The 16,867-nt window shown below is 51.3% G+C and overlaps 4 protein-coding genes across 4 annotated transcripts; 3 read left to right on the top strand and 1 right to left on the bottom strand.

Moving 5' to 3' along the window:
• Window positions 1-41: 41 nt before the first annotated feature.
• On the bottom strand, window positions 42-504 carry BDV14DRAFT_99686 (uncharacterized protein). The gene has a single exon (XM_073777990.1). It carries the CDS (start codon window positions 378-380, stop codon window positions 93-95), a length of 288 nt encoding a protein of 95 aa, XP_073625596.1. The 5' UTR covers window positions 381-504; the 3' UTR covers window positions 42-92.
• Window positions 505-8,241: 7,737 nt separating this feature from the next.
• BDV14DRAFT_99602 (KilA-N domain-containing protein) lies at window positions 8,242-10,835 on the top strand. Its single transcript, XM_073777988.1, has 4 exons — window positions 8,242-8,843; window positions 8,895-9,092; window positions 9,140-9,272; window positions 9,319-10,835. Exons 1-4 carry the CDS (start codon window positions 8,567-8,569, stop codon window positions 10,616-10,618), a joined length of 1,908 nt encoding a protein of 635 aa, XP_073625595.1. The 5' UTR covers window positions 8,242-8,566; the 3' UTR covers window positions 10,619-10,835.
• Window positions 10,836-11,169: 334 nt separating this feature from the next.
• On the top strand, window positions 11,170-13,272 carry BDV14DRAFT_177958 (cytochrome P450). Its single transcript, XM_073769517.1, has 2 exons — window positions 11,170-11,242; window positions 11,306-13,272. Exon 2 carries the CDS (start codon window positions 11,662-11,664, stop codon window positions 13,156-13,158), a length of 1,497 nt encoding a protein of 498 aa, XP_073625594.1. The 5' UTR covers window positions 11,170-11,242; window positions 11,306-11,661; the 3' UTR covers window positions 13,159-13,272.
• A 773-nt stretch (window positions 13,273-14,045) lies between these two features.
• BDV14DRAFT_210439 (NADPH cytochrome P450 oxidoreductase family protein) lies at window positions 14,046-16,416 on the top strand. Its single transcript, XM_073775894.1, has one exon. The coding sequence runs from the start codon at window positions 14,141-14,143 to the stop codon at window positions 16,268-16,270; it is 2,130 nt and encodes a 709-aa protein (XP_073625593.1). The 5' UTR covers window positions 14,046-14,140; the 3' UTR covers window positions 16,271-16,416.
• Window positions 16,417-16,867: the final 451 nt, after the last annotated feature.

The raw sequence follows: 16,867 nt of genomic DNA, 5'->3' as shown, positions 1-16,867 counted from the left end.
CCGAAAGCAAAAATCCAATCTACTTTCTTCACATCTACCTACCTAGCTTGATACTTACTACTACATACTACGACAGGGAGTCAGGGGTTGCTCTAGCTGGGATTTGGAGTTCGAACAGAGGCTAGCTGATGATTGAACTGTATGAGAAGGAACTGAATGTAAAATAGAACTCCATTTTTCAATACCCCGTAATTATCAACCCCCTCTTCAAGAAGAACAACGAGGACAAGGACAAGGACAGGGCAACGAGTGAAGAGAGGAACTCGAAATTCGCGACGAGAAAGGGAAAAGAGGCCAGAGTCTGAATGATTGACATGGGCTTGAGCCTTGAGGAGGAAGGGAGGGGGGGAGGATGATAGGCCGAGACCGCGCCAGCGCATACCATGGACTGGACTCTGGGCTACTATTCTCCTTCTGTCACCGGGATAGGTTTCATTCAGTTATCATTTCTACTCTTACTTTGAATGGAATGGAATCAAATCATCCCCTGAGATCTTAACCACGGAAGCCCAGATTGAGGGGAAACCACCTGACAAAGTTCAATATCGCCCTTCCATTATATTATGTCTATTATTGACTGCAAATGCAAGCAATCATTAATATAATCATCAATCAATCAATCAATCAATCAATCAATCAATCCCTTGAACAGTGCAACAACTGAGGCCAAGTGGAGCCACTAGACTAGCCCGCCTTCTTACGTGGTTCCTCTCCCGACCACTCGATCTCGCCAGGGCCCATCATTCGTTCAGTCTGTCTATCTGGCTGGAACATTGTCTTGTCTTGTCTTGTCTGGTCTGTGATCATGGCATGGGCATGGGCATGATCCATGATCCGTGCACGGGAACCCAGAAGGGTATCTCGTAGTCGTAGTCTCGCGTTCAGCCCTCTGCCACGGCATTTTCGATCGAGACATTGTAGTCATACTAGGTAGCAAACATTTCCATCTTCCCACCACAGACAAGCACAGACGAACAAGGACAATCGCTGAAAAGAAAAAGAGAATCGTCAAAAAAAGCAGGACAAACTTTCCCACATTATTGAATTGTTACACGATTACGAGCGTGGTAATCTCCGACTTGGATATCACTTGTTGCTGGAAAGAGCATGAAAAGACGGGAACCATAGGGAAATATGCTATGCTATGCTATGCTATGCAATGCACTCTTCTGCAGTACCTGACGGAGACTTTCTTCACCTGCCTGTGAACTGGACTGCAGTATAGCTAGTAGTACCTACTGTAGTACTACAGGCTACAGTAGTGATGGTACCACTACATACCTCCTCCCCTCCAGTCCTACCGTGACCACATCCAGTCCCAGTACCAGTGGAACATCGACGACTAAATACGTACAGAGTAGTCACACTCGAATGGAGAACCCCGAATCAGCCTCGAAGACAGCCTACAGTACACCTACACCTACACCTACAGCCTACTGTAAGACAGTAGCGAAACCGTAACTAGTAACGACCAACTAATCAAGACAGCCTCCTCCGATCAGGATCGTGCACGGGCAATACCATCGGCCTGCAATGTGAGGTTATTTACTGCGTGCAGATATCCCGTCTCGGCTCGCTAGTTTATTTTAGTTTTCCAGTTAGATTGCGCGGTTGATGTTTCGGTTTTGTATCTAGGGTTAGGCTAGTCAGGAGTCATGGTCAGACTCAGCGACGCAGCGTCAATAATGACGATTGTCCGCGAATATGGCAGGTGGCCGAGCGGCGAGGCCAGTGGGAGCGTGGGTGGAAAAGAGAGAGAGAGAATGTGGGTAAATGGTAAGCAAGGTGGGATGACGCGGGATTATCGTGTCAGAGTCCACGACCAGAGATTCGAGTCTCAGCTTGCCATTGGTCGCTTGTTTGGTTGTGTCGGCGCTTACTGAATCCCTAGCTCGAGTGTCCACTGCTATCTCGGACGAGATGGGTATGAGGTCGGTAGCCTTGCGGTAGCCTTGCGAGAGCGGGTTGAGTGTCGAGTTGCGCATTTGGGAATCAGGTCAGTCTCAGTCTCAGCTGGAGCCCGGAAGAGGGTCTGATTCGGAGAGTGTGATTATCGCAATAAGTTATCGCAGGACTTTTCGGACTACTTCACGAGCAATACGAAAATGTGAGATTTGGGTCGCACGGCTAATCTCGAACAATACAAAAAAAAAGTACGACTAAATTATGGATACTCTGTACAGTAAAGTAGCACAGACAAGGGTGCAGCGCAGGGGTTGACATGGTAGGATTCCTTTAACTTTTCGCCAGCGACAAGGACAGGACAACTGACAGGGTCGTTCGGTTCGCCATCTTGAGCACTCTGAGACTACACTGAAAATGAACTAGACCAGGCTCAGCCAGACTGGATAAGCAGCTGCATAAGCTGGCAGTAGCAGTCGATCATCCCCGGGTGCTATGTTTCAGGTAATAACCTTGACCGGGCGCGGCTACGAGCTACTGTACGTTCCCTCGAGCTTAGCTGGGAGTTGGCAGGCCTGAATCGCGATGCTTATGTGTGCTTCATGTAGGCGTGGACAGAGAGAGTATAAGGCGCTGTAGGGACTGCGGCTCTGCATGATGGCTGCAGCATGCTACTGCCAGCCTGCCAGGTACAGCCGTATCGCGCATTCTTGATTCACGGATTCAGACCCTCCTGCTAGTAGCATCCGCCGTGTACGAGTCAGACTCCGATCTAAATTGTCACAATGCCAAATTGCCGGGGTTGTCAGAATAGTGAAGAAGAATCAGGAACGCGACCGTCTTGCTCGATTGAGTAGGAGCTCAAATTAACACCCTCGGGCGCAAGTACTCCGTCGAGCAGAAGCAGAGAAACTCCGTGAAAAAGACCTCACTTTGAGGCCACCGGATGCGATAGGAAGCTAGGAAGGGGCAACGAAGACCAGGCCAGTGGGGCTGAGAACGCGCGCGAACAGGCTTGACTGGCCTCTTCATTTGTGCCGTCTATCCTGTCCAGCGTCCGTATCCAATGATTCCCTGATCTCTCCAGTCCTGGTATGCGCTGTCAATCCGCTAGTCTCCGTGAATACTCCATCCAGCGCTAAAAAGGTTGTTTCCTCGTTTTGCAATTTCAACCTTCCCACTCGCCTTCCTCCGATTGCCTCATGCTTGCTTTTTCGGCTTTGTTCGTGGCCTCAGGTCCGGCGCTCGCTAAACGGCCGCGCTGCTGGCACTGGTCACCTGCGTTGTCTGCTTCGCGTTAGCACCCTCTTCCTTCAGCGCTCGGTGTCGGGGGGTTCCCTGCTCTCTCGGACGCTCATAATTTGATTTTTGCTGGACGATAAGCAAGAGTAATATTATTCTTGCTGCAGTGAATCATGGATGCTGCAGTGGCCGCCCCGCAAGATCTGCTGTATGTACGACGGCTGCGGGTGTCGGGCCGTCGGTAGCGCCGTGAGTCGGATTCGCATCCTGGTCGCTATTCTCACTTTGCAAAAGGAGGAAGAGCAAGAGAACAAGAAGGATGAAATATGGATACTACCCCCCTCCAATGGCCTGCCTGACTCGGTTTGCTCGACGAGCAGGGAAGTGGATCGTGGAGTTTGGCGAAGGAAATGGAATTTGGAAGCAGAGTGGGAGACCGGAGACCACACTTACGTAGGTAAGAACGGCCCGCTCCGTGCAGTACGCTCGTCGACCGGGGCTGGATAGACTGGTAGTGAGGAATTGAGAAATCTGGCTGGCTGCCATGGGTTATGACGAAAGGTGATTTGCAGTAGCTGGCCTGCTAGCCAGTAGTAGTCCCTTTCATGGCTGGCTCTGGCAGCGATTTTTCAGTCTGTGCTTTTCAGCCTGCCTGCATAACCAACGGCGCGGGCAGGCAGGCAGGCGGTTTTGACTAGCAGTCTGGACTACTGTATGTCATAGCTTGGATCGGGATCAAGGGTGCTGACAGGAGTTCGTAGCAGGGCAGACCCGGGCACGAGATTCTATCTGTCTGCCTCCCAAGCCAAGTGAGATAATCTGGCACTAGCTAGCATGGCATAGGCATCGCAGAGCAGAGCCGGGCAGCACCGCACCTACCGTACAGTACCGCACAGCACAGCAAGCACAAACCCTGACCGCACCGCACAGGCAAGCAAGCAAGCAACAATAGCAGAGGACAGGATGACTACTCCGGAAACTAATTATGCTCGGACCCTCGGTCTACGGAGGAGGCGTCAGGCGAGGTGTCAGACAAGGCATTGTCCCTCCTTCTCCGGCCTCCCCAGTCCAGTCCAGCCAAGCCAAGACCAGCCAGACAATGCGAGAAAAAGCAACAAGGCCCAGCAGCAGCAGCAGCAGCAGCAGCAGCAAACATGCCACCTCCTATCAGATAGATTGCATTGATTGAGGGCGACCACCAGTCTCTTACCGACACTTCCATCACCGACAGCTGCTGACTCCCATGTCCAGACTCCAAGACACTTAACTGGCGAAGACAAGGCGAGGCAACAGACAGAAGTGGGGGAAGAATGGAAAGAGTCAAGAGATGATGAGAGGAGGTGGGGTCTGACTCGGTCGTGGATAGCATTATTAGCATTAATTAGCATTAGCATGAGCATAGCACACAGCCTAGCCCAGCCCACACAGCCAGCCCAGCCTGCACAGACCGACTAGACCCAGTCTAGGGCGACTCAAACGCAAGGGGTAGGATGCAGAAGAAGATTCCGGACCTATCACCCCCAGCCAGCTTGAGCAACTGACAATTCACACTGGCAGCGAAGCAAGAAGAATGGTATCGGTGCGAAACAGCGGTGAGGCCTGCTCTTTCCAAATCGCTTTTCCAGCTTGTCAATTCCCTATCATCTGGGATTCTGGACTTTGCGATCGAGATTCGAGACTACGAGGGAAAGCGTCGGACGGTAAGTTACAGAGTTACAGATGTGCGAATTTGAAAATACGGACAGTCTGGCAGGGTGCTACCCTGGGCAAGCCAAGTCAGCACCGTCACTGTCAATCAGTCTGTTAGTCAAGTTAGTCCGAGACCCAAGACCGCCGGAGCAGAAGCGAGACAAAATGATGTACATATTCCCATCTCGATCACGGTTATTATTAATAGCAGCAGCAGCCATCTCAATAAACCCAAATTCTAATTACAATATGTACGCGGCAAGAGAGCAAGCAAGCGAGGAGCCTCTAATGAATATCAATTCCAACGACGCTGTTTCAAACCAACCCTAATTATTACCATCATCAGCAGCAACGTACTCTGTGGGTTAATGCTCTCGCAGAAGTACTAGTAGCAGCCATGCATATCGACGATGACTATCTGCACACAGACGCAAGTCAGTCGTTCGATGTAAGTACGTACGTATGTAGCATGTACAGATAGACGACGTACATCACCTACCCTATTGTTCAGGCTTAGCTGCTGAAGGATCTGACATCCGCGCCTGAGATGGGTAGATGTTCTACAGCTGTACCTACGTAGGATGGTCTCGTGAAACGCAGCAGGCCAATAGATAGTGGGCTGTCAGCTTGGTGGCTCGATGGCGGAGAATTAAGATTGATCGGGATGCTCTTGTAAGTTGGAAGTACGTAGCAGACGTTGAGTAGTGAAGACTTGCTGAAGGCAACTGGCAACTACAGACAACTGATTGTTGGGGCTTGACCGACAAAAGGAAGAATGACAGGTCAATTCTGCTCTGGTCCTGGTGACCTTGTCCTTGCCCTGATTCTTGACCGTTCGGCTCAACGGTATCTAGACTACTACCTAGACTACTCACATACAAACTCTTCAGGCCTTACCGAGGAGTCTGAGACTAGGGGACTAGAACGGGACTAGGGATGAAGAATCCATATTCGATACAGAAGAATCATCAGCCACCGGGACCGGCGAGGGCAGTGAGTCGTGACAGCTGGCTGGAGGGAATGTCAGATCGCCGCCACTTGGTTTCGTGGTGGCCTCTGGACCACTGGATTTCTTTGCTGCTGCGCGCATCCCTGCCACTCTTCTGCCCCGTGTAACCTCCTTGGATGGATTCTCGCGTGCTTGCATTGGCTCTTTTTACAATCTGGGAGAGAGAGAGACTGAGGAGAGAGGCCTGAGGCCATCGGGATCGTCGGGGATTTCCCAAGTCGAGCAAGAAAAGAAAAGCACCGATCTGACTGACTCTGAGGAAGAGCGCTTAGGGAGTGTTATTACTATTCCTTATTAAACGTGTTATTACAGGACCTCTACCACCCCTGCTCTTAGCCAGTCACCGCCATTTGACCCTTTTCTCGGAACAGTTTCAGAGAGCTCTTATCCCTTTGGAAGATCTAGTCTAATCGAATTAAGAATATGTGGTCCGTGGGTGCTGAGCTCATTCTCAGGTTCAGGTTCAGTGGGCCCCGGCTATCGTGGAGACGCGGACCGTGGAATCTGATCGGACAGTTCTCTTGTATTTGTATTTGTATTTATTAATTATAGAGTCAGTCATCTTGTATTTTCTTGTAGTGCAGTGTTCACTAGCATTCAGTATTCTATCCCTTTCCAAAGTTTTAACTCTATGCGACCGTGGAAAGTATGGTTATAATTTGCTGAGAGGTACCAACAACCACGGAACTCTTGACAAGATCGTGGGATCCTTGCGTGGTGGCGGTAGTACTGTAGACAGTAGACTTAGAGAAATACTATGGCGATCAGTGCACGGGTCCACTGGCAGTATTTGCAAATCGCGATACAAGGCCATCCCTGGGCGTTGAATTATTGCTGACACCTTTAACGACTATTTGATTCCTTTTTACCCTCTTAAGACGAGGCTGTTGTTATAGCACAGCTCTCTTTCTTTTTTTTCTTCTTCGCGCCTCCCCGGGCTTAACAGTTAAGAACCGCGTCAGTCTGGCAAGCAATTGAACTGCCTTGCAGATTCTCGTCAGGTCTCTCTCTCCAGGTCTTGCCTCTTGACTCTTTGCCTGTAAGTACACGTGCTTTTGATACGATCCCTTCAACAACAGCACCAGCCTCCCGCTAGAACGCGGCACTCCCCTCACTCTGTCTTCAATCCCTTCAGTCACAATCCCTTCATCTTCCACTTCAGCCTTCAACCTTCAACCTTCCTCACCTGCAGCCTAGAGCGTTTGCAGTTTGCACCCAGCCTCCTCCTCTCCCCACCTGAATGATCTGCTTGCCGCAGCTGCACCTCAATCTTCTTCATCTCAGTCTCTCACCGCGTCTGCCATGATCGCCTGAGAGTCTGGAGCTTTGCTTTTTCTTTTTCCGCTCCCCTCCGTTTCATCCACTCTGCTTCCTTTCCACTTCTGCTTCCACTTCCTCTTCCATCCACCTCGGACTTCCATTTTTGCCTTCCCTTCCCCTTCTTCCCAGCGCCTTCTCCACCGACCTCCTCTCTTGCATCCCTTCCGTTTGTCGCCTTTTTATACATATTCCCCATCGCTTCCTCGATCTCCCACTACTTTGCTACACCACCGTTGTCATCTTTCTTCTATTTCAATGTGCTACGAGTAATGACCCCCCGACTCACTCTTGCTTTGCTCGCTTTCTAGACTCGCCCGCTGGAGCTGTTGTTCCTTGCCACTTCAACGACCTGCTACGACCTGTTACGACTCTTGTACGAGCCTGATTTAAAATTCGCTGCAGCACGCATACATATCATCTGTCTTTGCCACTTGTTCTGCCCAGCTATCATCGGCGAATGCTCCTCGCGTCCGCCTCTCCACCCCCCGCTCCAGTTCTTACGACTTGAAACGAGACCCATGATTCCGTGCTTCCGCCGTTGACGTCCCCGAAAGCCCCCCTTGGTCTTTGCTTGCCCGTTGCTTGCTTGCTTGCTTGCCCCGTGGTCAATCCAGCTTGTGGTCCTTTTCGCATGTAGACTTTCATCGACTGCAGCCCAGTTCCCGACCCGTTTGTCTGCAATCTAAAGCGCTGTTTACGGTTACGACGTTTCACGAAGCTTGCCCACGATTGCTCTTCCTTGCATTTTCGCATTGCCTATTGGAGCCTATTTTTCTCGTTATTGGACTTTGCTCTTCGAACGACTTGTTTTGCATATTTGCTGCGAGCTTCTCCGTCCCGTCTTCTCGACAATCTTCCTTTCCTATCTCATGACATCTTGAAAAACAAAAAAGACCTCGCGCAAGAAACAATCTCTTATTACTATTAAACCGTTGGATCGTTACTACCGAGTCCGACGTCCAAACCGCCTCCAACTTCTTTCCTATTCTTTTTTTCTAGACCCGTTACCCTTCGCAAACCGAAAAGCTGGAGCTCCCATCGATTTCCCAGGTCCACACCAGAGGTCCTGCTGACATTCCGTGGTATAACCACCACGCCGCCGAGAGACCCTTGCTGTCTGGCGACAGACTCCCGGCTTTGAGCTTACCGACGGCTTCGCAGCCACCGATCTCGGGCCAGTCCTACCGGGCTAGCTACGAAGACGTGTCGGCTTCCAACCAGACCAGCGCTCGAACCAGCCTGTCCGGTGCCGCTGCCGTGTACGAACCCAGAAGCCCGCCCTCGTCGACTGCAAACCTGCCGGCTACTGGTCAAGGCCGACTCTCCTTGGACTCGTCCGCCTCTCAGGAATACAGCGTTCCTTCGAATCCAGTCACCGAGAGCTACTACCCCAGTCAACCTCAGATGGCCAGTATGAACCAGTCCCAACCGTACATGGACGTGCATTCGCATCTGTCCTCGGGGCAGCCTTACGGGTCGCATCCTGCAACTGCCGGAGCATTGACCCATTACCCGTACTCGCAGCAACCCCCTGTGCTACAACCTACCTCAACATATGGACCGGCCAGCTCGTACTCACAGTACCCTTACCCTAATGGTGTGACCTCCTCTCAGTCCGCTCAGCCGCCGCCAACAACGTCAATGGGGGGTCAAGTTCAGGCTTCATTGCTTCCTTTACCTGGTAAGCTACTCTTCCAAGGTCTGGACAGACAAGGATATACTGACTTCTCAGTGACAAACCATGCGATGCATTCCCAGGTACCATACACAAACCACACCGGGCAGCCCCAACAAGGGCACGTGTACGATTCTAGCGGACAAACCGCTCCTCCCGGTGCCAAACCTAGGGTTACCGCGACATTGTGGGAAGACGAGGGAAGTCTCTGCTATCAGGTTGAAGCCAAAGGTGTCTGCGTTGCTCGCCGAGAAGGTACGTCTCACATAACTTATGATTTGACTTTGTACTAAGATTAGTAGACAACCGAATGATCAACGGCACCAAGCTGCTTAATGTTGCAGGCATGACCCGAGGCCGCAGAGACGGTATACTCAAAAGCGAAAAGGTCCGCAACGTTGTCAAGATCGGACCGATGCATCTGAAGGGTGTTTGGTGAGTTATTCCAGAAACATATTTTTGGACAATGCTAATCGAGTAGGATCCCGTTTGAACGCGCTCTCGAGTTCGCCAACAAGGAAAAAATCACAGACCTTCTGTACCCCTTGTTTGTCGAACCAATCACCAACTTGCTGTTCCACCCGACCAACCAGACGCGAACGAACATGGTGGTGCAAGAATCGCAACAGCGACGGATCGAAGGACCCCAAGCCGCTCGCACTCCCCAGAGCCAACCGCCTAGCCTCCACCACCACCATTCGCTGCAAACACCCGTTTCCACCCATATGCCTCAGCCCCATACGATGAGCTCGCAAGGCCGGCCTAGCCTCGACCGCGCCCATACATTCCCTACTCCACCCGCCAGCGCGTCCAGCCTCATGGGTATCACCAACCAAGGCAATTCTTACGAGTGGAACCAGGGAATGAACTCGGGAGTGCCCAACACCCAGCCGTTGTCCATCGACACCAGCTTGACCAACGCCCGATCAATGCCTACGACCCCCGCGACGACGCCGCCAGGAAACAACATGCAGGGAATGCAATCTTACCAGACTCAGTCCGCCTACGACTCCAAGCCTTACTACTCGGCCGCTCCATCTGCACACCCTCAGTACGCCGCCCAACAACCACTGACGCAGCAGCCCATGGCGCCGTACGGCCAATCAATGCAAGCAGGATCATACTCTAGTCGTGACATGGGACCCCCCTCCCACCGCGGCTCTATCTCACACGCTGAAACTGAGCCTGATGTCAAGACGGAACGTTATGCCTCAAGCACCGGACACGTTGGTGGTACCGCGTCGGAGACGGAGCAAGAACAGGAGTATGTCCAGCACGATAATGGGTATGGTGCCGGTCGGGGTTCATACTACACCACAAACCCCTCGGTCGGCGGCCTCGCTAGTGACCACTCCCAGCTCACGCCGGACATGACGGGCTCTCCCCAGCAGAACGGATCCGGTCGCATGACTCCCCGGACAAGTGGTGCCGCTCCTCAGTGGGCTCCAGGATATAGCACTCCTCCCCGTCCTCCTGCCAGCAGTTTGTACAACATCGTCAGCGACACACGAGGAACGTCTGGTGTGAATGGAACCACTTCTGACAACTACTCGGTGGCTTCCAACTCTGGCTACTCGACCGGGTTGAACGGCTCCCTGGGATCCAACAAGCGCATGCGCGAGGACGATGACGACCGCATTGTTCGGCCCGACAGCCGGGGAGACTACGATAGTAAGCGCCGCAAGACCCTGACCGACACAACTATCGGTGGTCCCGTCGGCGGTCTTCCTATCGGGTTACAGCCGATGAAAGCGGGCGGCCTCATGGCGGGTCGTCGTTAATGAGAAAACAATGAAAAACGACCAAAAAAAAAATTATGGGCATGGAGCAAGACAAAAGGATTGTTGATTTGGTTGATATTTCTTCTCGGGGTGCATTATGGTTTTTCCTTACTCGCTAATAGAACATGTCTGCACTGTTCTGAGACTGATGTCTCGTTATTACTCTGCACACTCTCGCGCCGAACGGACGTTAGACATGACTGGTGTTCATAGTCTCGGTATGGTTGAGGAATCTGCAGGGGACTCTTTTGTGGCCATAAAGTTGCGCGTGAATGACTTGCAAAAGGATTATGTATTCTGGGTTTGTTTATGGTGCAGCGTTCTGAAGTCGCCTCTCTGCTTTTTGGCTGTGTTTTGGAGACGAAAGACGGCCCGTGATGTTTGCGACCGGCTATATTATGACCATGATGAGACGAATTCCCTTATGAGCTATCTATACGGAGTATTGTTTATTGACTTGACCTCTTTTTTTTTTTTCACTTGTAGAGCGTACTTGAAGTAACTTGTGTTCTATTTAAGTTATCTCGCGGGGTGGCTAACTCCTGGGGCCAGTGATGTCGGTGATTGTCCGATTGAGTGACATGCATAAGTGCCGGGCATCAACTGCCTCCCCAGAACAGAGAGGTAAGCAACTCCGCAGTGATCAAACACGGAGAAGCCAGCTGACCCATGGTCCCTTGATAACAGAGAAGAATCGCGGGGGGAAATCTCCACAAGTGGCACGGACTGAATCTGGATTCCGAAGATCAAATGCCGGGGAAGCTGGATACCCGTCTGCAATGGGAAATTGTGCCCGCTCTCCCAGGGAAGTAATATGGTCCGCATGGCAAGCATTGTTTTGGGTATAAGAGGGACAGCGAGGTCGACTTGGATATCAGATCATTCTCATCAAGTCTTAAATTCATACTTGGACAAACGCTCAAGATGTTTACAGTCACTTATGCTGCCATCACGGGCCTGCTGGTCCTGATCTACTTTGTGATATGGCCTGTCTTTGAGTACTTCAGAGACCCCAAGGGTTTGTTTGTTATCACCATGCTGTGATGGAATATACTGACAAGATAGGCCTCCGCCGGTACCCTAACATGTCCTTGTTCTCTGGCATGTCGGCCATCCCATTCATGTTGATGGCGTCTCGCAAGTTCCGATCAAGAGAACTGCAAGAACTGCACCAGACACACCCTGTCCTTCGAACCGGCCCCAATACTCTGTCCTACGGCGACGTCCGCGCCATCAAGGACATCTACGGCCACAACACCCGCTGCATCAAAGACCCATCATACATCGTCTCAGCAGGCTCCCACTACCACCTAGCCGATGTCATCGACCGCCCCGACCACTCCCGCAAGCGCAAGGTCCTCTCAGCCGCATACGCCCTTAAGAACCTCGAAGTCTGGGAGCACAAAGTCAGCGACAAGATCGCCCGGCTCGTCAAGCACTTTGACAGCATTTGCACGGCGCCTCTCCCAGCGGGACAAGAGAAGCCCGACGCAGCAGACCTAACCGTCGACTTCCGTGCCTGGACCAACTTCTTCAGCCTCGACGCCATCGTCGACATTGGCCTCTCCAACAAACTCGGCTTCCTAGATCAAGGCACGGACGAGTGCACGGCCGAGTGCAAAGACGGCACAACATACCGCACATCCCTCCGCGAAGCCCTCTACCCAAATGCCCGCAAACAATCCCTCATCATTTGGAACTACAGCTGGTACCCGACCATCAACAAATGGATCAACATCTTCCCGTACTTCAACAAGATGCAGAAATCCAGCGACACATGGGAAGACATCGTCTGGCACAACGCGATGCAGCGCCGCCGCCGCTACGAAGCCGGCGAAAAGCTAGACGACTTCTTCACCGCAATGATGGAAGACAAAGCCGGTAAAATCCACGGGCTAGAATGGGGCGAGGTCTGCGCAGAAATCAATATCATGATGAACGCTGGCTCTGTGACGACCGCCATCGCAATCACAAACGTTATGTACCAGCTTCTACGAAACCCTCATACCCTCTCCCAACTCCGCGAGGAAATCGACTCCGTCTACGACTCTGAAGACGAAGTCGTCGCCTCCTACGACAAAGTAAAACACCTCCCCTACCTCCGCGCCTGCCTAGACGAATCCCTCCGCATATTTCCCCCAACCTCCCACGGCCTCCCCCGCGAAACACCCCCCGAGGGAATGGAAATCCTCGGCCAGTGGGTTCCAGGAAATACCTCAGTCTCAATGTCCGCATACGTCGCGCACCGCGACGAGAACGCCTTCCCCCAAGCCCACCTATACAAACCAGAGCGGTGGCTCGGGGAGGAAGGGAAATCTCTCCAGCCTTATTTCGTGGCGTTTAGTGCTGGCGCACGGTCTTGCATTGGAAGAAATATCTCGTACTTGGAACAAACTGTTATTCTTGCTACGCTGGTGCGGAGATATGAGTTTGCGTTGCCGAGTCCCGAGTGGGAGTTGCAGAGGGAGGAGACGATGAATTTGATTTTGGGCGGGATGCCGGTGAAGGTTTGGAGGAGGGAGTTGGAGAGTGAGGCTTAGATGAAGGATGGATTCGGTTTTTGGATTAGACTTTTGATATATCCCCCTTTTTACACATTACTTTTCTTTCGCTGTGGTTGTTGTTATGAGATGCATGAGATGTGATTTAGCGGGTTCTACAAATATGATGGTTTTCATGGCTACTTTGGTCTCTTTGGAAGCAACAGTAGGCTATAGGCGATAACTTCCTTGGCTGAATCTGTTTATGCATTAATCATGGCGCTACGCGATGAGAACTAAGAGAAGGTACTTGTCAAAAGTTTCTTCAACATGAACGTGTGTTGGTGTTTGAATTTGACATGGGGGGACAAGACTCGACTCGGGTATTAATAGCGGGGGATCTACAAAGGCCATGATAATGAGGTGGCACAGTGGCTAAACCCGAATTGCCATTCTGGATTCTATCTCATAACATGATTTAACCAATTTGAGTACTCCGCCAGAGCCGTAGGGGTTTTAGGCATCGCTGGAAGTGAATTGCCATTGATCTCATCTACCATTACCTACGGGGCTATTTCTAGCAGTGTATGTAATCTTCAAAACCATGGGACAGTGGTCTGAATAGCAATATGGGGTCAATTGCCATAAGGATTCCATCTGATATGGTTTGTGCACCAGAAAACCCGGGGTAGAAAGAAAGCCCCGTGGGCTGTGGACTGTGGACGTGGCAAGGATGCAACAACCGACGTCACAAGGCAAGACAACCCACCAGCTGGCACTCCCAATATGGAAATTCAACCAAAGGGGAAATCTGTGCTCGAGTCATGCTAAAAGCCTTGAGAATGGAGAAACAGACCCCGTCCTTGTGGCGAGCGGACTATATTTCCCCCTCTCCCCCGCATGCCCCCCGCGTTAGAAAGAGGAAGTTTTCCCCTTTTCTCTCCACTACTCTGATATACTTCTTTCAGAGACCGTTTTGTTATAAATATGGCTTCCCACAATATCATGGGGCTAGACAGATTGTTCAAGTCACACAGCCATCATGGCATCCCTCCTTACGCTCCAGACACAGCCCGCGGGCACGGCAGACTATGTCGCTCTTACGTTCTTGTCCCTCGTGGGCGCCACGTTCCTCTCGCGTGGTATCCTCTGGGACCAGCCGGATCCTTACAGGCATCTTCTCTTTGAGCGGCCACAGCTCAAGAATGGCGGTACAGCTGCCTCTCAAGACCAGCAGACGCGCAATATAGCTCGTCGGATGGAAGAGACCAACTCTTCCATTGTTGTCTTTTGGGGCTCGCAGTCTGGCACTGCCGAATCTTTTGCCCATCGTCTCGCTAGGGAAATTACCCTGCGGTTTGGACAGACTACATTGACTGCCGATCTCAGCGACTATGACCCTTCCTCTGTTGCTGAGATTCCGGCGTCGAAGTTGGCTATTTTTATTCTTTCGACTTATGGCGAGGGTGATCCTGCCGACAACACCGTTGACTTCTGGGACTGGCTGAACAGCAATGACCGCAACCAGGAGAAGCCAAAGAAGCAGTTTTCTGACCTGCGGTACTTTGCTTTTGGGCTCGGCAACTCAAACTATAAATTCTACAACAAGGTCATTGACCGTGTTGTTGAAGTGCTTGATACCCATGGCGCCAATGCTCTGCTCCCTGTGTCCAAGGCCAACGACGCCAACGGCACGACACAAGAAGACTTTATCTCGTGGAAGGAAAAGCTTTTTACTTTCTTCCGTGAGTCGCTAGGTTTCAAACAGCAGGAGATGGTTTACCAGCCTACCATCACTGTTGACTCTGATGACACTATTGAGGCGTCTGCTCTCCACCGCGGTGACCCTCGTCATGCATCCAATCCTACTGCCATTCCCATCTCCGGCATCAGACAGCTCTTTGAGCCTACTTCAGATAGACACTGCCTCCACATTGACCTCGACATTTCATCCACTCCTGACCTCGTCTATAAGACGGGAGACCACCTTGCCGTCTGGCCTTCCAACCCTGACCAAGAAGTCAACCTCCTCTTGCAAATGCTCGGCCGTGCCAACGAAGCAGACACACCCCTTAATATCGCCGCAATCGAGGGCGCCGACGGCGAAGACATATCAAGGAAGGTTCTCTCGCCAACCACTCTTCTCGTTCTCCTTCGACACTACCTCGAAATCACCGCCCAACTGCCTCGCGATATCCTCGCTACCCTTGCGCCCTTTGCACCAACTTCCGAAGCAAAGACATTCCTCAATTCACTGGCTACAAACAAGGAAGCCTACGCGGACTTTACCAAGCGCAACCACCTTACGCTTGCTCGTGTCCTTGCCGCCTCATCCGGTGCTGCGCAATGGACTTCTTTGCCTCTCTCATACATCCTCGAGACACTCCCTTCTCTCCAACCACGATACTACTCCATCTCAAGCAGCAGTGTCGTAACCCCGCGCAAGATCGCACTCACAGTCCTTGTCCTCTCTACCCCGCTCGCCGATAACGCCGCCGTCTCGATCCCAGGTCTCACATCTACATACCTCCTCTCCTTAGCCGATACCCCAACACCAAACAACAAGAATGCCGTCCTACCAACATACACAAACACCCTCCTCCCCGTGACAAACCCCTCACCCTCATCCGAAACCACCAAAACCAACCGCAAAATACTCGCCCACCTCCGCCGCTCAACATTCAAACTCCCCCGCCTCACAACCGCCCCATTGATCCTAATAGCAGCAGGCACAGGCCTCGCCCCCTTCCGCGCCTTCCTCTCAGAGCGCCGCCAACTCCTAAAGATCGGCCGGGACATCGGCCCCATGATCCTCTTCTTCGGCTGCCGCCGCCCAGACGAAGACTTCATATACAAGGCTGAACTGGACGAAATGAAGGCTGCGTTCGGCGACAAGTTAAGCCTTGTTACGGCGTTCTCGCGCGATCCGGGATCTAAGAGGGCTTATGTGCAGGATGCGATCATTGAGCATAAGGAGACCCTGGTTGATTTGCTTGTTGAGCAGCGCGGGAATCTGTATATTTGTGGTAGGGCGGGGATGGCGAGGGAGGTGGAGAGGAGGGTTACGGGGGAGATACTTCAGGGTGTTAAGGGTTGGGCGGAGAAGGAGTCTGAGGAGTGGGTTAGGGGTATCAAGAGGAGGAATAAGTGGCAGGAGGATGTTTGGGGGTAGAACAGTTAGGTTACCTAGCTAGGGTTTGAGTTGAGTTGTATTGATGTGTTGGTGTTGGATTATCTAGTTAAATTTGTCTAATTGTTTGCCATTTCTAGACTATCTTACGCCTGATGATATGATTGTTGAAATAAGGGATCATGGGAAAGATCTTGAATGAATTTTTGTGCAATAAACTTTTATTATTTCACTTTGTTCTTTATGCATTAGCTATGGATTTAGAATGTATAAAATAGATCTAATCCTCCCTATAGTTTCTAGATCCTACAACTATCAAGTTCATCAGGATTCTCTACTACCATCAAGTAGTCAGTCAACCTTACCGTCATTTTATCTTATCATCATCCTTTTTTATCTGATTCAAGAATGATATCTAGACCATGGACTTACTTCCATTTTATCATTCCCGTTTCTGTCATGGATCTGTCAGATAAGGTCAGGGTCGTCCTGCTAAGCGTCGAAGCGGACCTTAGGTATTCTGATATCAAGAGAGAGAAGGGCAAAGTAGAAGATGCAATAGTAACTTGGTTCGTACTGGCGATCTGACTATGTTACTGTAAACTGAAGATAAGGCACGAGAGACAGAATGTAAATACA

Source organism: Aspergillus stella-maris (genome assembly GCF_047715825.1).
Source record: "Aspergillus stella-maris strain CBS 113639 unplaced genomic scaffold BDV14scaffold_49, whole genome shotgun sequence".
In the NCBI taxonomy this organism is placed as follows: Eukaryota; Fungi; Ascomycota; class Eurotiomycetes; order Eurotiales; family Aspergillaceae; genus Aspergillus; species Aspergillus stella-maris.
The sequence above is the reverse complement of the archived record's forward strand: the minus strand, read 5'-3'. Positions and strand labels throughout refer to the sequence as shown.